Raw genomic sequence first — 26,543 nt, 5'->3', positions numbered from 1 at the left:
ATTTGCATCACCCTGTGTACTCGTTATATACACACTTATTGTAATGTTTTCAAATATAAACTGGTACTTATTCGACACTGATTACGCAGCTTATGCATTCAAATGGGAGTTTATCTGAGCTTTCAATGAGCTCAGCTGAAACACATTCAAAATAAAAGCGTCTGGAGCGTTGAGTTTATGGTTTCTTACACCAGTAACAATCAGTTAATTTGACGGTTATGTTGTCATACGACTCCGAGGCCGCTATATCTCACAAGATCGCTGCGCTGCTGCTTGTACTTTTCTCGTTTTTTTTTTCTGTTCAATCCTCTTTCTATTTGCATCTTCTTTGTCCTTTTGTTAACCAGGTTTTCCGAAGGAAAAAACTGGTTATTAGATTGGCGAATGCGGGCGGGCTGGCGGGCTGGCTGGCGGGCTGGCGGGCTGGCGGGCTGGCGGGCTGGCTGGCGGGCTGGCGGGAGGGCGGAACAAGCTTGACCGCTCTCTAATTCAAATAGTTTTCATCCGATCTTTACGAAAATTGGTCAGAAGTTGTATCTAGACAATATCTAGGTCAAGTTCGAATATGGGTCATGCCGGGTTAAAAACTAGGTCACGGGGTCACTTAGTGCGTTTTAAAAAATGAGCATGTTGTCCGCTCTCTAATTCAAATAGTTTTCATCCGATCTTTACTAGAATTGGTCAGAAGTTGTATCTAGACAATATCTAGGTCAAGTTAAAAAATGGGTCATGTCGGGTCAGAAACTAGGTCATGGGGTCGAAAAACAGATTGATTTTGAAACAAGGGGGATAATTGTGATTAACAATCTGTAGCAATACACATTTTGAGTTGCAGTTGTCTCCCTTTATCAGACTTTTTTTATTGAAAACCTGGTTTTGTGACAATTTTGTCCCTTGTTTCTTTTAAAAAGCCCGTCTTTTTCTCTTAGCTCTTCGTCTTTCTTGAGTTTCTTCTGCAACCTTTCTGAATGACGTTGCTTTTTGTTCTTTAAGTGCTGCTTCTTTATTTGCCTAATCTTCTTTCACTTTGGCATTATTGTTGTGTCTTTCACTTGACTTCGTTTTCTATTGATCAGCTCTTGGCAGTACCAAATATATATTTGTCGAAAGATGAAATTGCATCACCACAAGCAGTTGGTAGGCTTTTGAGAGATTAAGGGGAGGAGGCTTAACCTGTTATACAGCAGTGGCTGCAACTTCAGGGGTTGCAACTGCAGGGGATGCAAGTGCAGGGGCCGCCACAGGGGTTTCGACTGCAGGGGCTGCCACTAGGTTTCAAACTGAAGAGGCACCCGCAATGTATTTTTCATAAGATGATTTGATTTTCAATTTTAATATAACGCATTTTAGCACTATATATAGCTTTCAGTTTTACATTATCTCGGAATTCTTCTTTAGATCTTTTAAAAAAACATTAGGCTCTGCCACCGGTTCCTTCCGCCCATATTATTGTAGAATATGCAAGAAGTGCGGAGTTTACATGCGACGTGTCATGTTATAATAAACAACGTACACGGGATTCGTCAAAGAAAGTTTCTAATACTCCCATTTTTTTCGGGGGGGGGGGGTGAATTTCTATTCAAGAAAAAAGACAAACATCCCTCGTTTTAATATCGCACACACAACTCATGAACACATATGTATAAATGCGTTTCAGTCGTGGAAGAGTGAATATTAAAAGCATGTATCAAACAGTATGAAAACAATTGTAACAAAGTTCTACCTAAGTGTTTCAGTCTCATTTCTGGAAACGACATTTGGATTTCCGAAAACGATAGTTGATTGGGTGAAATGGAAAAGAAAAGCCGTTGTTCACTGCTACGTGTCAATTTGGAAAAACTGTGTAAATAAAGTAAGTAGATCTACGTAAAAAAAATCATTTTTTAGCTCATCTATTTTTTGAAAAAAAATTATGAGCTATTGTCATCACCTTGGCGTCGGCGTCCGGTTTAGTTTTGCGTTTAGGTCCACTTTTCTCATAAATTAAAGTATCAATGCTATTGCATTCAAACTTGGTACACTTATCATGAGGGACTGGGCAGGCAAAGTTAGATAACTCTGACGTGCATTTTGACAGAATTATGTGCCCTTTTATACTTAGAAAATTGAAAATTTGGTTAAGTTTTGTGTTTAGGTCCACTTAATTCCTAATTTTCATACTTTCAACACTTACTTACTATCATAAGGGGATTATGCAGGCAAAGTTATGTAACTCTGACTGGCATTTTGACAGAATTATGTGCCCTTTTTATACTTAGAAAATTGAAAATTTTGTTAAGTTTTGTGTTTAGGACCGTCCACTTTATTCCTAAAGTGTCAAAGCTATTGCTTTCATACTTGCAACACTTACTAACTATCAAAAGGGGACTGTGCAGGCAAAGTTATGTAACTCTGACTGGCATTTTGACGTAATTATGGGCCCTTTATACTCAGCAAATTGAAAGTTTGGTAAAGTTTTGTGTTTTGGTCCACTTTACCCCTAAAGTATCATAGATATTGCTTTCATACTTGAAACACTTGCAAACTATCATAAGGGGACAGTAAAAGACATGTTGCATAACTCTGGTTGTCATTTTTACGGAATTATGGCCCTTTTTATGTCTCCCACTATAGTAGTGGGGGACATATTGTTTTTGCCCTGTCTGTTGGTCTGTCTGTTGGTCTGTTGGTCTGTCTGTTGGTCTGTCTGTTTGCGCCAACTTGAACATTTTGCAATAACTTTTGCTATATTGAAGATAGCAACTTCATATTTGGCATGCATGTGTATCTCATGAAGCTGCACATTTTGAGTGGTGAAAGTTCAAGGTCAAGGTCATCCTTCAAGGTCAGAGGTCAAATATATGTGGCCAAAATCGCTCATTTTATGAATACTTTTGCAATATTGAAGATAGCAACTTGATATTTGGCATGCATGTGTATCTCATGGAGCTGCACATTTTGAGTGGTGAAAGGTCAAGGTCAAGGTCATCCTTCAAGGTCAGAGGTCAATTATATGTGGCCAAAATCGCTCATTTTATGAATACTTTTGCAATATTGAAGATAGCAACTTGATATTTGGCATGCATGTGCATCTCATGGAGCTGCACATTTTGAGTGGTGAAAGGTCAAGGTCAAGGTCATCCTTCACGGTCAGAGGTCAAATATATGTGGCCCAAATCGCTTATTTTATGAATACTTTTGCAAAATTGAAGATAGCAACTTGATATTTGGCATGCATGTGTATCTCATGGAGCTGCACATTTTGAGTGGTGAAAGGTCAAGGTCAAGGTCATCCTTCACAAGGTCAAGGTCATCCTACAATGTCAAACATCATATAGGGGGACATTGTGTTTCACAAACACATCTTGTTTGACTTATCAAAAATAAAATAAAATATTGAATATACGGTTAAATTTTGTGCTTAGATCCACTTTACTTCTAAAGTATCAAGGCTATTGCTTTCAAACTTCAAATACTTTCATGCTATCATGAGGGAACTGTACCTGGCAAGTTGAATTTTACCTTGACCTTTGAATGACCTTGACTCTCAAGGTCAAATTATTAAATTTTGCTAAAATTGCCATAACTTTTGCGCTGGTAATTCTCTGAAAATAAAAGGTGCACGCACAAACTGTATTTATGTCGAGAATTGATTGTAAAACTGTTCTATCTATTGAGCCTTTTCATTAGAGATAAAACTGTTTCATGCAGTATCACAGTGTTACAAAGACGCGGATATGTTTCTAATGTTTTGGTTTTATACTCAAATCAGCCAATGGAATAAATGAAGTGTATTCATTCGTACCTAGCCGCGGGAAATTTTATTTGAATATTATTGGACACTTACAAAGGTCAGGTCAGGTGAAAAGCTGGCTTAATACAGAACGCCGAAAAAAATAAAGGCGCAATCTAATGTCGCAGATGTAGACTATTTTAATGGTTTATCTGTGTTGATGTAAACACTCTCCTGCACCTTCCCCAGTTGGGCACCCAGTCAAAAAATTTTGCGTGCGGCCCTGGACTGATTGACATTTTTTTAAACAAAAATTTAAGTAACTTCCGTTTTTTTTTTCTATTTTCTGCCGTTCATTTTTGTGACAAAAATGACCGACAGAAAATATAAAAAAAACGGAAGTTACTCAGAGCATAACTATTCTGGTTCCAGATTTTTTATTAAAGTTCTATACGTGAAAAGCACATAATTGTAGAACTGGCGTGAAGAGTGAAATACATTTATCTGAAAAGCTTAAGACATTCTGTCCTGTGTAGCTTGTATATGATTTAAAATCTGGAACCAGAATATTGATGCTCGGTGTGCATAAGCTTCTGGTTATTTCTTTATTTCCTGTCATTCCTCGATACTGTTCTTTCAAATGTCAGATCTGGGTCAGAGGCAAAATGTGTAACTTAATCTTTATGAAACTTGTTCACAGCGTTTATCTTGAAAATATTTAGACAGTGTTAAAATTTTGGTTACTCTCCCAAATTAACGTCACCAGGTCAATTCTTAGAAAACCCATATTTTTACTCCAGAAGCAATACTTATGAATCAATATTAATTAAACATAGTCATAATGATGGTCTTGACTATTTCAAAGCCATGTTTTAATAAGGGTCTAGTGAGTAAAAAACTAGGTCATCAGGTCAAGGCTGAGTCATAAGGTGAACAAGGGGTTTGGGTGAGCGTTTTAAGGCCATTGTGACCGTCTTGTTTTGTGTGAAGACTACATTTAAATCTTTATCTTTAAGAATTATAAATAATTTATTGAAATTCCCACTTGTAATTATAGATTTGTTCAAACGACGCGTAAGAAACACTTTTAGTTCAGCAACAACTACGAGTAAACTTGCTAACTTGGTCGCCGTAAAATCATTAGAGTCAGAGAAGCATTTTATGCGCGTACTTTCGGGTTTAGGGATGACATTTACATCTACGTCGTCCGTCCTTCTGTGTTCTGTCTGTCTGTCGGATTTCTGTGGTGCGTGCAAAGCTATCAGTGTTAAAAATTACTTTCACACTGTACATGTACGCCGAATATCGTTTAAAATTAAAACATATTGGTTGTGTTGTTAGATCTCAGAATGTGAACTTTGAATATAATTATGTCTCCGGCATCCATTTGTGCGTGTCCCACTCCGTCTCAATTTTTCGAGATACACCTCTAGACGTAACAATTCTCACTTAATCTTGATGAATCTTCGTCTTTGTGTTTATTTAGGCCAAGTTTGAAAACGGGTGAATTGTGTATAGAATCTAAGTCAAAAGGGCATATCTGAAAAAACTTGTTACCACTGAAGTAACCTAATTTATTACTAAATCGTATCAATCAATCAATGAACATTTATATCCACATCTTGATGAAACGTGATCGTAAGGTTAACTTGAACAAATTTAAATCGTGGGCAAGTTGAGTTTAAAACTAGAAATGGCGCGGCAGAGGCCGACGCGTATCCCCACGCCACATGTTTGACCCAGGGGGCGTGTTTGGATTTTGGCGCGTCGTCGCAATCGTTCACGTTTTATTTGACGTCATATTTATATACTTGTTATTGTACGTTACTTTTGAAAATCAGATAAAGGTACGAACCTACACAACGCGTAGTTTTCTAGTATTACGATCGCACAGGGCGCCCCAGGGTTGGTAAAGGGGCCATGCATAGTTGAGATTGACCGTATTGTCATGAGAGATGTTCAGTATCTATTGGAAGTAAATCGGTGTAGAAATGACGAAGTTAATGTAAAATAACATAAAACAAGAGATTTTTTGTCAGAAACACAATGCCCCCAAATGCGCCGCTTTGATTTATTTTTAAAAGTTGGCAGGTTCATTAATTACACCCCTTTAAAGTTTATTACTTCCCTTGGATTTGTTTTTTTGACCTTTGACCTTGAAGGATGACATTGACCTTTCACTACTCAAAATGTGCAGCTCCATGAGATACGCATGCCAAATATCAAGTTGCTATCTTCAATATTGCAAAGTTATGGCCAATGTTAAAGTACATAACATAACAAAATGAGTGTAAATCTCTGACCCGGCCCACCCCAATCCCCATAACCTTTGATCCACGGGTCACATCAAAATTCCAAATAGTGCAGGGTCGCACATATGCTCATAGCTACCATGTGTGTAAGTTTCAAGGTTCTAGTGTTTATAGTGTAGGAGGAGATAGTGGCCAGAACGGACGGACAGACAGACAGACGGACGGACAGACGGCGGAGATAACTACAATATAATAAGGTCATCAGACAATCAGCGTTCTTTGATCTCAAGAAATTTTCCTTGGGCCAACAATCGTGGTTTAATTCAAGCGACTACTTTTCCTTTACAATCCGATAAAAAGTAAAGAATCATATGCACAAACACGTTTGTCTACAGGGGTTTTTCTGCCTATTTTGGGAAAAGGAGTCTGACCAAATTGGGAATTTTTTATCGACAAAATTGGCCATTTTGGAATTTTTGCTTCGATGAAACGGCTCATTTGGGAAAAAAATATGAATTTATCATGCTTAAATAATTCAGTGGTTTACCAAATAAATTTGTTTTTATTTGTTATTTTGTCTTCTTTATATAAACAGATGCAATATTGGGCATGTTCAACGTTTATTCAAGTACTGCAGTTTTGTTTTTCAGTTACAGTTACACTCTGAGATAAGAACTGAAGAGTCAAAACCTTAAAGCAGATATTTTTGACCAAAACAAACACTGGATAGTCACACAAGTTACAAGACACTTCCTTCTTAAAAAAAAAATAATATTTTTTTTTGGGGGGGGGGGGGGGGGAAATTTGGAATTTTTTTTTATAATTACGGTTTGGGGTCGGGTCCGTTTGCTTTGGGAGTGCCTCCGTTTTCCAGAGGCGCAGACAATGCTGAAAAACCCATTGTCTATTTTGTGTTTTAAAAGCAAATTTTTTTTTTGAGAAAAACGCAATCGTTAAACTTCATCAAGCAGCCGCTTATTTCTGAACGGCCTAAACAAGAGTTTATAACAAGACATTACAATAATAAATATGTGAACTCTGTTTAATCATGTATCCTGGTCCGCACATGATTCTCTTAGAGCATACGCCACAAATAAATTTATGTTATGTGTTTTAAAGCTGATGAGTCAAAGATTGGGGAAATGACAAAGTTGAAAAAGTTAGTTTCAAATTCATGGACATAAGATAATATTAAATAATAATAACATGGTTTACACAATTTCAAAGTTCAAAACTCAGGGGTTATGTGATTTAAACGCATTCTTTCAAGTTAGTAAAGCTGTTGTAATTTTTAGTATATGAACTCAATTTAGACTGCTTTGTTTGATGCCATCGGGGCATGGTGGACATTTGTTATCAGAACAGGATACCATGTGGTCATCATTTCATAATAAAGACTAGTCTGGTTTGTTGCTCGGCAAGTCTGCTTGTCAGATATTACAACAGTTGCAATAATAAATATCAATTAAATGTTAGGTCCTATCATTGTCTTTCCACACATCCAAATATGGGAGGGTGGACAGATTTGTATAAAAAGCCAGGTGCAGTGAGAGCTGGGAGAGAGTAGAATTGAACGTAGAGATGTAAGATACAAGTAGTATGAGAGGCTTATTCATTGGTGTATATATTTATTATCATAGTGTGCAAATAAAATGTAGAGTGTATATACTGTGTTGTGAAGTTATGAACTTACCCCTTGAAAATTGTAACACTGGTGGCAGCGTCGGGATAAGGACTTAAACACGTTTTCGAAGACAATGGATATTATATTCATTCATCATAGCGTCGGGATTAGGACTTATACACGTTTTTGAGGAAAGTGGATATTATATTCATTCATCAAAGCGTCGGGATAAGGACTTAAACACGTTTTTGAGGAAAGTTGATATTATATGCATTCATCATAGCGTCGGGATAAGGACTTAAACACCTTTTTGAGCAAAGTGGATATTATATTCATTCATCATAGCTTTGGGATAAGGACTTTAACACGTTTTTGAGGAAAGTGGATATTATATTGAATCATCATAGCATCGGGATAAGGACTTAAACACGTTTTTGAAGAAAATGGATATTATATTCATTCATCATAGCGTCGGGATAAGGACTTAAACACGTTTTTCAGGAAAGTGGATATTATATTCATTCATCATAGCGTTGGGATAAGGACTTAAACACATAAGAAATTGGATAATTACTCATCATTTTGTCTACATGGGGACTTTAAACATGCTATGGTGAAGAAAGTGTTGATTGAATTCAAAGTGCATAATACCTTGACAGACAATACATCTTGGGTCAATTAATTTCTATCCTGGGAATGTAACCCCATAGTCAAATTAACAGCAAATCGGATATCATTAGGACACACTTTAATCCCCCAAGGGACAGTTTAAAAGTAATCAAGTACCTGTAGGACTGGTGAATAGTTCTTCCAGGAATGTTAAGTCGGCTAAAGGTACTACACCGTGATTTTCACAAGAAATTAAATCCTACTAATTTGAAAGAAAATGTGGACTCAAACACTGAGAACTGAGTTATTAAAGTGACCGAAAGCATGTTAATGTGGACATTTCAAGTGAACCGAAGAATGGCAGTGTAATGAACAGCATGTTAGTCTAGAATGATTAAAATGTACGGGGTTTGACATGTGTTGAAGAAATATATACAGTGGTCGATTTTCTCTGTTCGACAATGCAGTTCCATCATAGGAAAAGGAATTCTGTGAGGTCACAGAATTATGAGTCGTCGAAAGCAAGAATTTCCAGAGTAAAACTTCATGAATGTGGATTCTGGAGTTAGATTTTCTTGCTGCTAAAGCTTCAGATGGTGAAGCTGTGGGACTGTATGTATTTTGTATATCGTGGATTATTCAGAATAAAGAAAAATACCGTCGCTACCGGATAACCCGACTGCGCTTCCGTAAACATTCTGACCACCGAAATGCAGATCGCAGTTCGACGTTGAGTGACAGCAACTATGGAATGCTTAATATAGACGGAAACCCTAGGATAGGTGAAGGGTCGTCTGCCCTAGGAAGTCTTGCAACATTAAGCAGAGTTTACTGTTCACTGGAGAGAACAGCCAAACTCCAACTGCAGGTTCCAGTTATTGGCGTTGTTGTGAAGTGGCGTACATCTGACAGTCAAACATCCTTAAGAGACACTGTTCCTGATTGTCCACCTTGTAATCGTCACATACAATTCTATGACAAGTTGGCGTACAGAAAAAAGGCCAAAACACCGAAAACACATATGGGACGAAACAGTCAACAACCACAACCACGGGAGAAGAGGACAAAGTTCAACACAATATTGTAAAAAGGCTATTAAGCTGATAAAGTAATCAACTAAAGGTTCGTTGTTTACATTTGCCTGCAGTTCAACTTTGAACTTGCAGATCAGAATTGAAAGCTGTCAATGCGTTTCATCTCAGTGGACAGGAATCTGGATAATTCTTCATGCGTTTGTCTCCGCTGTCAAAATGGAATATATAGAATGTGTGTTTTTCTAGTTTTAATGTTTGTGTATTTAATTCCAAACCAATGACTTCGGTATGTAATTTGTTGGATTAAGTGAGTTTTTACGGAGTGTTTGACAAGTTCCCTGGATTTAAAACCGTGTACACTTGGTCGGATTTATTCTTTTTCAGAATCAAACATTTGCGCCATATTCTTATAGATTTGTTTATAATATATGTTCATTTAATAAGTAAGGCGCACAGGACAATTTAGCAGGACGACTGCTACTTATAATTTTATGAACTTTTCAAATTTGTAGTGCCTAAATTATAATACATTCGTTAATGTTAATTTAAAGTAATAAGTGTAAGGCACTTAACGCGGATGCATATTACGACTTTTGTATGATAGTGATATGTGTGATTGTGTGAATTCGTGCAACTGAATATTAAGACTTTCAAGTAATAAGTTGGACAATGAAAGAAGAGTTGTGGATGTGCTTATTAAACAGTGTGTTTACTTTGCATATTACCAAAAATGTATATTCATGTTTTCATATAATAAAACTTTTACTATGTTTTAAATATAATGCATGAAGTTGGAGATCCAAGTTTTCGAAGAATATTATTTCTTTGAATGTGTTTCTTGATAATTAAAAGGACAGTACTGTTAATGATTCATTATATTGATGGATAAATATGTGTCACTGTGTATTGTATTGAGAAGTTATTTGCAATACAAGTCCATGTATATGGATGTTTCTTGTCATGTTATGTAGTAATTTACAGGTAATATTCCTTGTTTTGAAGAAGGTTTCTAAGCTTAGTATTAATAATACATATGCATCGTAGTTAATTTGAACTGCAGATTGTGTAGTAATATTACATTCATGTAAAGTGTTTGGATATAATCGTTTAACATGTTGTGAGTGTGAATCTGGCTATTTTATTCATTTATACAACTATTTGGCTTAATTGAGGGCAATTAAGAAGCTAAGGTGAGGGGAGTGTTGTAATTTTTAGTATATGAACTCAATTTAGACTGCTTTGTTTGATGCCATCGGGGCATGGTGGACATTTGTTATCAGAACAGGATACCATGTGGTCATCATTTCATAATAAAGACTAGTCTGGCTTGTTGCTCGGCAAGTCTGCTTGTCAGATATTTCAACAGTTGCAATAATAAATATCAATTAAATGTTAGGTCCTATCATTGTCTTTCCACACATCCAAATATGGGAGGGTGGACAGATTTGTATAAAAAGCCAGGTGCAGTGAGAGCTGGGAGAGAGTAGAATTGAACGTAGAGATGTAAAAGATACAAGTAGTATGAGAGACTTATTCATTGGTGTATATATTTATTATCATAGTGTGCAAATAAAATGTAGAGTGTTTGTTCTGTGTTGTGAAGTTATGAACTTACCCCCTGAAAATTGTAACAAAGCGGCATAACACGTTATCGGCTTAATCTATTCGGCTGTTTTTTTTAAAATTTAATTACCGCTTGGGTAAGAATAAACAATCCAAATTCACTTTCGGATAACAGAAGGGGTAATCACGTGACAAACAAGATGGCGACGTCCATGCCGAGTCAGGTCGAGAAAAAGAGCGAATATTAAAACAAAATGAACGCTAATCATCTGCTTGCTGATATGTCTGGAAAGTTAGCGGAATTTGAACAATTCATAAAAATATTAAAGGGTGTTAAACGGCGAAAAATACCTGGCACATTGATAACGGTTATATCCATTTCGAACGAATCATATGCGTACCGGTATACACTTTTTCTGTATGTGTTATTATTTACCAAAGATATTAATTTGGTTACATATGCTTGTTTATTGTCCCCTACCGGTGAAACCGGAGGGGACTTAATGGTTTGCGCTCTGTCAGTCTGTCTGTCAGTCTGTCCGTCAGTCTGTCCGTCACACTTTTTTGGATCCTGCGATAACTTTAAAAGTTCTTCATATTTTTTCATGAAACTTAAAATATGGATAGATGACAATATGGAGATTATGCACGTCATTTCATTTTGTTCCTACGTCAATAATAATGGTTGCTATGACAACAAATAAAAAAAATCTGACAATGGTGGAGTTTCACCGGTAGGGAACCATATTGCTTGGCAATCTCTTGTTATAGATAGTAATGCTGACAGGTTATTCGTTTATTTGCATTATAACATTAGTTTTATTTTAAATTTGTAGGAATTTCAGATTGGATATATATAGAATTCTACGACTGATTTGAGACTATGTCCCACAGCGTGAAAAATGATACAGAAATCTCGGAAGGTGACTTGGTCAAGGCCATGGGACCGCATTCAAGAGAGCGCGCCAGTTCTGAAAGTGCAGACAAATCAAAATCCACATCGCGCGATAATGGCGGTGCAAAACCCAAAGGAAGATCCAGTCATGCCAGTGTTTATCAAACGAATTCATCTGGTCTACAAAAAGTGGCGTCTGAAGGAACAACTTACGCAAAAAAAGATTCATCAAACAACAAAAACTGGAGAAAGAAAAAAGCGAAAACTACAGAATATGCTGAAGGTAAAAACAGACCAAGAAGTACATTTCTTTATGTTGTGCTCTGTGAAGACATACCTAACCAGAAGCTTATTACAGAATACTTAAGGCAACGAATGGGTAATCCCAAATGCCTTGAATTTAAGATTGACGCTATCGAAAAAATGACTTCAAATAATGAAGGCTGCACGTTATTGTCAATATCATGTCTCAGCTTTAAACAATCTAAGAGAGTGGAGGGGCTCTTAAATAAAAGCAACATGGGTTCACAGAATAAAATATATTGCTTTTTCAACAAAATTAAAGCCTTGGGAGAAAATCTTGGTTCGACAAAAATGCGTGAAGAAAAAGTTACAAAAGCTTTGAATGAAATAATTGAAGCTTCAGGACGTGTTTTAAATCAACATGACAACAAAATTGAATGCAAACAATCCGAGATCCTACAAATTGACTGTCAGTTACAACAAAAAAGGGGTGTTGCCTTTGATGTATTTGAAAAATTGTCGGCCGAAAAAATAGCTTTAAGCGATAAACTCGATGAACTTTATCTACAAAGATCCGAATTTATGAACTATCTAAAAAGCGTTAGGTCGAAGATCACAGTGGTAATGGATCACGTTAATCCTGATGGCGAATTACTTGAGGTGCGCAAGGCACTTGGGGTTGAGTGCAGGCGTCTGGACGCTGCATTGCCCATGTACGCTCGGAGGGAGGATATTCTTACCACTATAATGCACAATCAGGTGTGCGTCATTCTGGGAGAAACTGGCTCTGGCAAATCTACCCAAATTGTCCAGTATCTTTACCAGGCAGGATTGTCAGGTACCGTTTATAATTCATTATTGGGTTGCTGTTTTTAAGGCTAAAGCGAAATTGTGTGACCACACTAGAAGTAACCTTTTTCCCAATCTTCATGACACTTGCTATAGGCCAGCGTTCTAGATAAGCTGCGTATCAGCGTAATATACGCATTAGAACAATCAAGATACGCTCAATTTATCATTTCCGTGCGTACATTTCAGCAAGCCAATCTGGACTTACGCAAATGATGTAAATTCACTGCGTACAACTTTAACAAAAAATATAAACAACTGATAGTCTTTTGCCAAAATATGAGACTGGTTGTCGTAAAAATTAGAGATAACTTGTGTGCTGGATTGTAGAAATAGTTAGCTAGTCGTTATGTATACTCTGTATCATCTAGACGCATGAAGAGGTCAGCATGGCTTCTTCGAAGCCAAAACAAATAACTTCTCAAAGTAAAATTGATTATTTTTATACGGCAAAAGTTGTATCGAGTAAAAACATTGTACTGCCAATACTGAATGATTTAATTTCCTCTGTTTTCAAATAAAAAAGGAAACACTTAAACACTAATAACCCAACTGTTGAAAGTTGGCAAAAAAAAATCCGTGGCTCACGGTGGTGGAAGCCTATAAAACCAAGCACATTAAAAAAACACTTTAAGTAACCTGCTACTATGAAGGAATACACATAGTTAATGGTTTGTTGTGTTTAACATGAATAAAGTAGTATGTCTGTACCCCAGCTATATTTTTGTTTTTTGTAACGTTTAGCAAATTACCCTTCAAGCAAGGCAAAATTTGACAATTTACCCCCATGCTTTGAAAAGTGGGGGTATTTACCCCCATGGGTCAAAAATTATCTATAACGCTGTATAGGGTTGGTGTTCTGAACCTAAAATTCTTAAACTTTTATCTTAGAAATGTGCTTTGATTTATTGATAATTTTAAAAGCATGAGATAAATGTCAAATTTTAGTTTTAAAATTGCAAAGAGACTTAAAAAAACAACAGATTATAAATGTTGATGTCTTTACAAAAATGCATAAGGCTTTATAACAGTTTCACCTTACACGCTTAAATCCTAAATTTTCTTAGAGTTGTCTCAGATTTAATTTATATAATTATTTTCTTAGATATATTTTTCACAAAGCATTCTTAACGCATACACAGCGTGTAAAGCAAAATGGGAATGGTTTTGTGTATTGTTTTAACTAGGGATGTCAACGAATATCCGAATATCCGAATATTCGGTCCCGCACCGAATATTCGAATACTATTTTCCGAATCGAATATTCGGAATAAAAAATCAAAACAATAGATTAATTTCAAAGACTTTGTATTCGTGAAATTTGCTTCAAACATTGTTAAAATAAGTTGTTCCTCGTGTCATAGTGTTTATTCCGGTAGGCGCGATAATGCGTCGCTATGGTGATGATAGTATACCTGTCATAAATCCCGCTAATTGCCTACCTTTAGGAAACTTTAATTGACCAAAGACAGTCACTTTGTGTCATAATTATGATAGGTGCGAATCGCGTCGGCAATTAAAACGCCGACCTGCACTTGATCTAATGACTCGAATTACATTTAAAATGATCAAAGATTAAATGAGTTAAGGAAACTTTCAACTAAAAAAGACAAACTGTATTAATTAATTCTGTTAGCATATTGCACATTTTGAAGAATGCTATAAAGCTTTCTTATATTTAAAGAAACAAATATAGTTACTCTAAGATTAGAACTTATATATTGTATGATACGTATAGAAGAGCTAAGAAAAAATATATTTTATTCTTGAAAAATATATTCGTTATTCTACTGAAACTACTACAACAACAACTACTACTACTACTACTACTACTACTACTACTACTACTACTACTACTACTACTACTACTACTACTACTACTACTACTACTACTACTTCTGCTACTACAACTATTACTACTACTACTACTACTGCTACTACTACTACTACTTCTACTACTACTACTACTACTACTACTACTACTACTACTACTACTACTACTACTACTACTACTGCTACTACTTCTATTACTACTTCTTCTACTACTACTTCTACTACTACTACTACTGCTACTACGACTACTACTACTACTACTACTACTACTACTACTACTACTACTACTACTATTACTACTCATACTACTACTGCTCTACTAATACTCCAACTACTACTAAAACTATGAAAAATATCAACTTGAATATAAACATGATATGTAAGTAGATCTCAGTGAGGTTATGTGTAATGTACAATAAATATAACTCTTGCTAACATTTCTTAAGAGTTATTGTCCTTTGTCCTTTGTGTTTTATTTTAATGCCGCGGCATATTTAAGAACTTAAAAGGTTGTAAGTTGAAGCGTCATAAAATATACATTTTATTTGGGATTCTCGAGACGCATTATTCATGTTTCTAAAGTTTGTGAGTTATTAATAATTGTTAAGTTTAAGTCATTGTTATTAGTCTATGACCGGTGATTAACTCGTCCCCACCCTAGAGACCACATTATTATCCACTCCTACTAAAACTCGGTCAAAATGTTTAGATTGTGTCAAAATTTAAAGGCTAAATTTGAATCTGAGTCACATGTGTCCAAACTCAAGGTTAACGTTAGAAACAAACCTTAATACCATTGTAGAATCTACCTTTATGACTTAATCTTCATTAAACTTAAGTTATAATTTTTAATGGTTCGAATCTTGGTTACGCGCGTCTAAAAACTAGGTTACCAAGTCTTATCCTAAGATAAACCATGTTACCACTTTATCAACCGAATTTATTATTCAATCTTGGTCAGAATGATTAGCATTTACGATATCTAGCGCATATTCGAATCTGGGTAGTTTGTGTCCAAAATCTATGTCACAATGTAAAGTCTTAGAGAAACATATTTACATTATATAAGGCGTATATATCTCTCAGTCTTGATGAAACATGCTCATAATGTTAATCTGGACAATATCAATATCGTGTTACCAGGTCAAGTCTTCAACAATTGAACACGCATCAGTTCTTTAGAGCCACCATGTCCTTCTTGTTTAATTACATGAACTTAAGTGCCTCTACTTTTTTTCGAATGTAAACCGTAGGATTGACCCATTGTCCTTTATTTTAAATTACAGAGCATGGTTTGATAGCGTGTACACAGCCTCGCAAGATTGCTGCCATTTCCCTAGCAACGCACGTGTCAAAGGAGTTAGCGTCAAGTGTAGGACAAATAGTCGGCTACCAGGTCGGAATGCAGAGTAAGAAAACAGCGATTACCCGCGTATTATATATGACTGACCATATTTTGCTGAACGAATGCATAAGTGACAAATTGCTATCAAAATATTGCTGCGTTGTAATGGATGAGGCACATGAGAGGAGTATTCACACTGATCTTCTTATTGGTATGTTGAAACGCGTTTTAGCAGCTCGACAAGACCTTCGAGTAGTAGTTACATCTGCAACTATTGATCCTGGGGTTTTTGTGGACTATTTTGGAGGTCCGGACAAGTGTCCGGTCTTGCAGGTTTCAGGTCGAACGTTTCCAGTTGACATTTGCTGGGAAACCGATGAAGCTAGCGATTTTCCAGACGACTACGAGCGTAAAGCTCTAAATAAAGCCATTGAAATCCATACTTCTGAGCCACTGGATGGTGGAGACATTCTTGTATTCGTCACATCCGCATTAGAAACATCGAGATGTGTTGAGCGTTTTAAACAAAGATGCGGTGATAAAAATAATATATGTTTGCAGCTTCATGGGCGTCTTAAACCAGAAGAACAACAACATGTGTTTGATCCTACACCAACAGGTAAACGGAAAATAGTATTTGCTACAAATATTGCAGAAACATCTCTAACTATAGATGGAGTCAAGTTCGTTGTGGATACTGGTTTAGCAAAGGAAATGCGGTTTGATCCTAAACGGAATATGAGTTCTTTGGATGTTACACAAATAAGTCAGAGTTCGGCAAATCAGAGGAAAGGACGAGCGGGGAGAACGTCAGCCGGTAAGTGCTACAGACTTTACACCAAAAATGACTTCTTCAAGATGGAAACATCGAGCACACCCGAGATTTTACGAATAGAGGTATCACATGCAATTCTAAAATTGTTTCAATTGATGAGCGACCCACTGGAATTTGATTTTGTTCAGTCTCCATCACCTCTGGCGATGAAAGCGGCTCATGAAGATCTAATATATCTAGAAGCAATTGATGACAATGGAATAACTGAACTTGGAAAGTGGATTGCACAACTGCAAGTAGAACCAAGACTGGGGGTAATGATCAAGAAAGGGATAGACGACGGGATTCCATTAGAAGCAATGATAGTAGGAACCTGCTGCAACCAAAGTGTTTTCTACCGGGCTGGTACTGAAGAAGAGAAGAAAGCGGCAGACTTGAAAAAACTTGAATTTTGTCATGCGGGTGGTGATTTAATAACAATGTTGTGTGTTTATAGAGAGTGGGATGCAATCAAAGAAAAGGAGAAAGGAAAATGGTGTAATTCAAAATGTATAAATGGAAAGTCGATGAAAGGGGTAAGAGATATGGTAAACGAGATATGCACAACATTGAAGAAGGAAATGGGTTTGAAGATTAAACATGAGTTCACGGAACCAATATCAGCGAATGAGAAAATTAAAGCTCTCATTTTTGACTGCATGCACAGGAACCTAGGGTATTACCTGGGTCATGAAAGTGCTGGATATGTTATTACCGAGCGTAACCAACGGGTACAGCTGCATCCCTCATCGGTTATCTGGCCATTAGGATTACATCCGACATGGATTGTGTTCAATAGAGTGTTAAAAACATCAAATGATTACATAACAGAAATAACCCCCATTGAGCAACAAATAATTGCAGATGCCAAAACTTTGGGTAAAATTTCAGTCGATGAAAATAAACTGTCTTCGATGCGAGTAGAGCTTGTACCGCCAGTTCTAGTAGGAAAACACGTGTTCTGGAAATTTGTTGGACCAATGCATAAAAACAGACGCAAGGTACAGGATGAAATTCAGTCTGTTTGTGAAAGCACAACAGTCATCATAGATGCCATGAAACAGAGAGGAGAAATACAACTGTACTGCATCCCAGCATACGCCGGAATTGCATTTGACCTCTTGAATAACTATTTGCAACCACTATCAGAACAGTTGTCATTTGAACGATTGGAGGAACCCATCGGGGCTGAAAACAATTCCGTCCGAGCTCTTCTTGGAGAAGGGGGTCTTGTATGTGACATCTTGATGCCCACACAATTCAGAGTTCTCAACATTAAACAAAAAATAGGGGAATCCTGTGATTTAAACGAAGATATGCTTCGAGGATTACTATCGACGTTCGGACCAATTGAAAACATTTGGCAAAGCACTGGACAGAAACAGAACGTATTTTGGGGGAAAGTAACTTTCACCAATCATTCTGATGCTGAAAGAGCTGTAAACGAAATCCAAAATGATGTTGCCAGTAACTTCTCCCTTATACCGATAACATTTCAGGCCCACATGAATGTAAATCAGCATGGTTACACCATAAAGCTTACATGGTGTCGCCGAAAAGCAAAGGGGGTGTGTTATGTGTATGTAGACAGGCCAGAAGATCTTTCTTTTTTAATGTCAAACCGAGTCAACATATTAGGGAATTCGCTTTTACTCGTGCCTGCAAAACAGCAGTCAGACTTGTATATTAGGAATTTACCAGCTAATGTTATGGAAGAAGATGTAGCAAAAGGCCTAGGTGAACTACTTTCTTTGTCTAATGCTGATACTAAAGACAGGTTTAAAATTATCATCCCAAGAGAAAATATTATTTGGCGTACAAACGAACTCGATCAGACCCGGGCTGAGTTGATTAATATATTACAAAGGTACACTTTACATGACAAATATGACTTGCGTGTGGTTAACTACCAACAGAAAACGGTAACAGGAGTCGCGTACGTAACTTTCAGCGATATGGAAGAGTGTGAGCGTGTCTTTGAGAGCCTGATGGCTGAGCATGAAACAATGAACGGGAGTCGTTTAAGTGCTCAACGGGAATGTAAGTCTTTTGTTCATATCAAACGACACATATACGGCGTTATACAAGAAGATATCATGAAACAAATGGAACTCGTGGAATCGGACGCGTCAAGCATTGAAGTGCGACAGTTAAAATCAGGACACTACTCCATTGACATTAAGTCTAAATCGTTGCAGAAACTGGCAAAGGTCAAAGTTAAGATTGATCGGTTAGTGAACGGAAATGTTATTGAACAGTCTGAAAGCACAGATATTTTACCTTTACTTACAAAAAATGGCAAACGAAAACTTATTGATATACAACAAAGGACAAAGACAATCATCTGTGCGGATGACAGGCATATCCGGATCTCTGTCCAGGGACTTGAAGTAGATAGAGCACGGGCGTTAGAATTGATTATGAACGAAATTCAATGTTCAAGTTTGTCGAATGAAACAGAGATTAGACTGAAGGGGGAAGATAACCCACCAGGTCTCATGAAGGCATTGATACTGAAATATGGAATGCAATTCGAACAACTGGTAAAGGAATCTAATATTTCCTGCGTGTCCTTAAACTTCCGCCGTCAGGAAATAACGATAACAGGTCCGGCTGATGCCGTTGAAAAAGCATTGGATTTAATTCGAGACGAGAAAAATTCGTTGCCGAAGCTTCAGTCCGAAGATCCAGATCCTTATAAAGTACCCGATTGTCCTGTGTGCCTCTGTCCGATAGAGGAAACGGAAATGTGTCGCCTGGAATTCTGCGGGCATGCTTACTGCAGCAGATGTCTGTCGGCAATGTTAAAGGCAGCTATTGATAGCCGGGAGTTCCCCATAACATGTGCTACGGATAAATGCAATAGGCCTCTTGTGGCGAGAGATTTTAAAAACTTTATGCGGACCAATGACATAAAGAAGATGAATTTGGTAAACGCATCAGTCAACGACTTTGCCAGAAGAAATAAACAATGCTACCGATTTTGTCGGACGCCTGACTGTCCAATGATATATAGAGTTAATTCATCTGAGAATAGATATGATTGTCCCCTCTGCCACGCGAAAACATGCACACGCTGTCATGTTGAATACCACGATGGACTAACGTGTGCCATGTATGCCAGTGCAAAGCAGGATGGCGACTCGGTGCTACGCTGGGTGAAGGAAGATCCTCAAAACCGGAAAATGTGTCCTAAATGTGAATATGGAATAGAAAAGAATGGGGGCTGCCAACACATGGAGTGCGTAGCATGTAAAGCACATATTTGTTGGATTTGCATGAAGTTTTTCAAATCAAGCAGGAGTTGCTATGGACATTTAACTAGTGCTCATGGTTCTTTTGTTTGAACAGTTCGTTATATATTGCGGAATATACGTCAATTCTTCATAGCATTTTGTGCGTTTGTGTTTTCGGCTAATAAGTATTTGCCGATAAGGGCTGATTTAACTATATGGTTTGTGCTAAACATTTATTGAAAAAGTCTTTGTATATAATGTAACTGTTGATAACATTATAACTGAATTACCTACTTCATTTATACCCCTGTCGAAGAATTTGCGTTGGTCCATGAAACGATTTGTGGGATGGTTGATCGGTAGACCATTAGGTTTCCGCACGATATTTTGAGCTTTAACACTTTAAACTATGATCATTTTATAATGGTTACAAGGGAGCCGGTGGGTATTTATGGTCAATGGTTGAAGGTAATAAGGGCTTTTAATATCAAGGTCATGACCTCATGGTATCTAGAAAACCCTTCGACCCACAATCATCTTGATTAATATGCTACAACCTTAGAAGACGCCTTAGTTTAAAGTCAAGATCACAGGAGCTAATACCGACAGTTTTTTTTATGATACATAGAGGACGCGTTGATCCATGAATCAATTGAAACCATAGTTCAAAAGGTTAACATTTAGTTAAATGCGATGTGTATTCTCTAAACATCAGAATGTTATCCAGAGGTCGCTTTGGGCTACTATAATCTTATTTAGTTGGCTTGATAATCTGGAGAATATAAATTTAAGGTCAAACGGGCATGCGACTTTCTAACATTTAAAAGCGTTTCCGCACGAAAGGAAGCCATTTTTCGATTGCAAGATTATTTTTAGATTATGACGACTTGGTTGAGCGTATATTTTTTGATGGGGTGGGCATACATCGCTTTACAAACATATATTGCTTCTGGTGGGGTTATTATATGCACGTTTGTTTGGTTAATCATCGGTTATTTGTATACGAAGTTAATGTATTGGTTCATGAGCCCTCTTCAAATTAATATTGTAAGTGAGTTTCTGTGTTAGTGCATTATTTTCACTTTAAATTGAATTGCGTCATGAGAAAATGATTTTTTAATTCGTATTTACTTTTTAAGATGATAATTTTACTTTTGATCATACAAAAATATTGGCAACATATACACTTCAACACCGTTATTTCGAACACCGATAATCCGAAGTCACCGTTATTTCGAAGTATTTTTCCGGTCCCGATTTTGGTTCTTCTTTTTTAATGTAAAATTTCATTGTTAATCCGAACTTCGTTAAACCGAAGAAATCGTTAATTCGAAGTGATTCTGTCGGTCCCAACACTATAATTCGCACCTAATTATCAATCTTTAATCCGAAGTCAAAACTGCAAAATACTGAGCGTAATTTCACACCTTTGTCGTGGCGCGTCAAAAGCCGATAATTACACCTTTGTCGTCTGCGCGAACGCCGGTGTTCAGAGAGACATTGCGTATTATTTAAAAAAAAGGTTAATTAATTTCCGAAAATGTATTCATATGTATGTATGTCTGATAATTTGTGCTATTCGTTTTATTTAATATGTTCTGTAAATAGAGAAAAATAAAAACAAGAATAAGAATCGTTATATTCCCCCGTTTGTTACTTTCTTTTACCGTTTGTTACGGTTCTTTAATCCGTTAATTCATTTCCAAAAAATGTATTCGTCTGTATTTACATGTATGACAATTTGTGCTATTCCTTATATTTTATATGGTCTGATAATTTGAGATATTCGTTATATTTTATATGTTCAGATAATTAGCGCATATCCATTATATTTAATATGTTCTGTACTTAGAGAAAACATAAAAAGAAGAACAAGAATCGTTTTATTCCTTCGTTTGTTACAAGTAGAAATCTATTGCAATCTGACTAGTTTACTTTTTTTAAGTAAACAACTATTAATAGTAGCGTTTAACTGAACCATGCGAGTTCCACAACGTTTTATTATTACAGAATCCTCAGAAGTCGTCTGTCAAATGTTTATTTCGAATTATCGTTAAACCGAATTTTGTTTAACGGTCCCGACGACTTCGAAATAACGGTGTTGAAGTGTATATTCCAGTGTTGAGACGTTTAACCAACGAATTACTGATATGTTACACGGTTATTTGCATATAGCATAGTTTGTATAGATGTCCATCACATTAACGCATATATGTCTGTAGTTCACATGTCCTTGAGCTGAATTTTTGTGCTTGTGTGCTCCTCATCGCCCATCGTATGTTGTTCCGGCATGGTATGGGTCCGTCCACAAAGTATGTCACGCTCCAGGTGGGGGAGGTGGTGAAAGAAAGTGTGACTGTTTGTGACACGGGGGAGGGGGGTCAGGCCATGTGTGATGTCACACATTAAAAAAATATATTCTAATTTATGTATTATTTCTTTAATAGAATTTTAAACTAATTTTCAAAAAAAAGTGAAATATTTGAATTAGTTTTAGACGATTTGCGTATGTCCTGAATGTGTTGTTGGAATTTTTTTATAGGCACCTTGGCTGGACCGGCTTATTCAATAAGCACAACCTCCACGCAAATTTCATTAGAAAATGACGAAATAATTTATTGGACTTTTCCATTTTTTAGTTAGTAAAGGGTTGACAGACATTCTAAATCATAATTTCGTTTTTATTAGAGGTTAACACATGGGTAAATAGTAATACTGCCCACCATAACAACCCTACAGTCATAAAAGCCTGAGGCCAAAGGCTTTAAAAAAATAAGTTCGAAAGTGTGTTTGTGACGTAATTTATGGGCGGGGGTCAAAGATTTTGTGACAGGGGGGGGGGGGGGAGAAAAATGGTCAAAAAAGCTTTACATACTTTATGGACGGCCCCTATGTCGTTATATACAAACACATGTTTATTCCCACAGCATTCAAACTCTCGTAATCACTAGATTTCTTTTTGATTCTTTCTGTTGTATTTAGAATGAATTATAGAGCACGGGCGGTCATTCTATACATAGATGGTGACGTCACTACGTTATTGTCAGTAAGACCGGTGTGTACACAATGCACGGGCGGTAGAGTTGAGTTATATGAACTAAATGTGATGTTCAAGTTTGTCGAATGAAACAGAAGACTGAAGGTGGAAGATAACCCACCGGGTTATAGCAAAATTATTGTTCATATACTGTGAGCTTTTTCCAATTTTGCTAAAGCTCAGAGTTTTTACCACAGTTGAGAAGCGAACACTGTCCAACCGGCCATGCTTTCTTTATCTGCATGCTCGTACAAATATTTTGACGGGAATCATGAAGACAAAACAATAAAATACATAATGGGTTTATTTTTAATACCATTATATTATTAAGTTTGAATAATAGTAGAATAGCAGCACTTGCCTACTTTAACACGATTGAACGTTTGACTAGTATAATCAGGAAATAATATACTAAACTGTACATTTATTTAACGGCTGTGTGACAACTCGTGTGTACCTGGCTGAGTTTGTCTGCAAGAACTGCCTAATATTTGTTTGTATCGGCGTTTACCAGACGCTCATTGAATTATAGTGTACATGTACTAGTAAGGTTTTTTTCGCGTTGTGGTAACAAGGATATTGTAATTATACCATTTTAAAATTGTTATTTTAACAGCCCAATCGGAATAAGACTAGGGCAACCATTTATAGTCTAATGGGAATGTATGCGTGTGTTTATTTCGCAGAATGCTAATCTTGTCATTTATCATGCTTTTTTTAAATAAATTGGCACGAACGACAACCATGACGGGACGACAAGTCATGTGTTAAACATTTCTTCTTACCTCAGAGATAATGGTTACACTTTGAGGTTAAAGGTGATCGAAGTAAACCAAACCATTTAACGGGCGTGATCATAATTGAATTGGTGTTTGAAATTGAGTGCATATAAACTACGAGGTGGCCAATGTTGTTATTTTTTATTTAGTGCATATAAACTACGAGGTGGCCAATGTTGTTATTTTTATGATTTAGCTGAATGTATATTACCCAGTTAATCATGAATAAGGTATTTTTGATATAATTCATAAAACCATATCATACATTTACTGACGTTTTTTCTTCAATTCGACGAAATTCTGTTTTTGTCACAATATTAATTGCGAGACTGAAACTACCTTAAAATACATCTGATAGCTCGGTAAACTTCCTCCTATTGTTCTCATGTTTTAAATTTCTGTATTGCCCTCTGAAATAATTGCCTTTGTTTGCAACCACAATTGTATAACAATTCCCTTCACCTGAAGATCACCAGCGCTTGACGTAAAGTTGATGAAAAATAAGTTGTATTGTCATCGATTTGTGTTGAGAATGCTTGTGTAATTAAATCACTCACAATATACGTGTATTTCTTTTTTGTATACATTATGCAGTCTTCATTATGACAATTGTATACAACATATACTTTTATTACATGCAAACCTTTATGTATGGAGGAAATCTTGTATAACAAATTAGCTTGTATGTATTGCACATAGCAATCAACGTCGCACGCTCGGCATGTGCGTGTTTGTGTTCTGCATTGTAATCAACTCGATCGCCATTCCCTCCCATATAAGATAACGATACAGGCTATAGAGACGGTACTTAAGGTAGCGCACCTCTAATGATTTTCCGCGATTTTTTCGAAGGTTGAAGAGCCTACTATTAGGTGCCGTAGCCTAGTGGTTAAGGCGATAGACGAGAAATCTTTTGGGATATTCCCGCGCAGGTTCGAATCCTGCCGACGATGAATACTTTTTTGCGACGCGTTTTATTTAATTTCTAACGTAATTTGATTTAATATGGCATATAAGCTATATTTATTGTTAAATATGTTGCAATTTTTATGCACATTCTTCAATTATTAAAATTAAAACAACGTTATGGCGAAATTGGGTGATTTACTGTTGAAAATACGAACCATGCATGTTGCATTTTTATTTCAAAAAGTAAACGGTAAATCTGTCTAGTTCTTGGTATTTTTGCTGTATATAGTGTTTCTATAAAAGCTAAGTTTAAAATATGACTTAAATGATACTATTTTGAATTTTATGACACTTTGTTTTTAACCGACCCAATTTTTACTTGGCTGAAATCACTTACATTTCATGGCGCTCTTCCATAGATAAAAATTTGTAAAAAATAAATGTCTGTAAAAGAATACTTATTTCATCTTGTTTAAACTTTAAACACCTTTACAGCATCTGTACACACCAACTGCATGCCCATATTTGGAAATTTGAATGAATTATGGAACTTTTATATACCCCAGGTGTGAAAATAAACTGGACAAAAGCCGAGCGTGGGGGTGGTTTTGAAAAAATCGGTATATTTTTTTTTTAAAGCATGGAAAGCTTATCTACAAATTTGCATGTAGTTCAGTAAAATGATGCTGATTAAGAAAATAATTAATTAGATTATATTTGGATATGTGCCCATTAGAGGTGCGCTACCTTAAGTCAAATGAAATAGCGTCATGATAAGTTAAGTTTACCTTTTCACAAATGTTCTGATTAAAACAAAACTATTGTTAAGCGGAGGATCTATAATATTGGCATAGTTATAATAGCACGAACAATGCGAAATAAAACGGTAGCCTTCCCGGGATTCGAACTACATACCAAAACAAACCATTCTACCACGATATATTTTAATATTAACAGTGTTTTTATGCTCCCCCCCCCAAAAAAAAAAAAAAAAATGGGGGGAGCATATAGTCGCCGCTTCGTCTGTCCGTGTGTCCATCCGTCCGTGCACAATTTTTTTCCGGGCTATTTCTCAGCAACTAATGACCGGAATTCAATTAAACTTTATGGGAAGCTTCATTACCAAGAGATGTGCATATTATCAGCCGGTTCTGGTCGGATGATTTTTCACAGAGTTATGGCCCTTTGAAATTTCCATTAACTGTACATACAGTGCAATTTTTGTCCGGGCTATTTCTCAGCAACTAATGACCGGAATTCAATTAAACTTTTTGGGAAGCTTCACTACCAAGAGGAGATGTGCATATTATCAGGGGGTTCTGGTCGGATGATTTTTCACAGAGTTATGGCCCTTTGAAATTTTCCATTAACTGTACATATAGTGCAATTCTTGTCCGGGCTATTTCTCAGCAACTAATGACCGGAATTCAGTGAAACTTTATGGGAAGCTTCACTACCAAGAGGAGATGTGCAAATTATCAGCCGGTTCTGGTCGGATGATTTTTCACAGAGTTATAGCCCTTTGAAATTGTCCATTGTACATATAGTGCAATTCTTGTCCGGGCTATTTCTCAGCAATTTACCACGGGAATTCAATGAAACTTTATGGGAAGCTTTACTACCAACAGGAGATGTGCATATATATCAGCCGGTTATGGTCGGATGATTTTTCACAGAGTTATGGCCCTTTGAAATTTTCTATAAACTGTACATATAGTGCAGTTCTTGTCCGGGCTATTTCTCCCCAACTACTGACTGGACTTCAATGAAGCTTTATGGGAAGCTTTACTACCTTGAGGAGATGCGCAT

The 26,543-nt window shown here is 36.6% G+C and overlaps 1 protein-coding gene across 1 annotated transcript; it reads left to right on the top strand.

The window, feature by feature from the left end:
• Positions 1-1,737: 1,737 nt before the first annotated feature.
• Positions 1,738-21,196, top strand: LOC127836572 (uncharacterized). Its single transcript, XM_052363232.1, has 3 exons — positions 1,738-1,852; positions 11,631-12,770; positions 15,901-21,196. The coding sequence occupies exons 2-3, from the start codon at positions 11,678-11,680 to the stop codon at positions 20,118-20,120; spliced, it is 5,313 nt and encodes a 1,770-aa protein (XP_052219192.1). The 5' UTR covers positions 1,738-1,852; positions 11,631-11,677; the 3' UTR covers positions 20,121-21,196.
• The last annotated feature ends 5,347 nt before the right edge of the window (positions 21,197-26,543 follow it).

This window comes from Dreissena polymorpha, chromosome 6 (genome assembly GCF_020536995.1).
Source record: "Dreissena polymorpha isolate Duluth1 chromosome 6, UMN_Dpol_1.0, whole genome shotgun sequence".
Taxonomy (NCBI): domain Eukaryota; kingdom Metazoa; phylum Mollusca; class Bivalvia; order Myida; family Dreissenidae; genus Dreissena; species Dreissena polymorpha.
The sequence above is the reverse complement of the archived record's forward strand: the minus strand, read 5'-3'. Positions and strand labels throughout refer to the sequence as shown.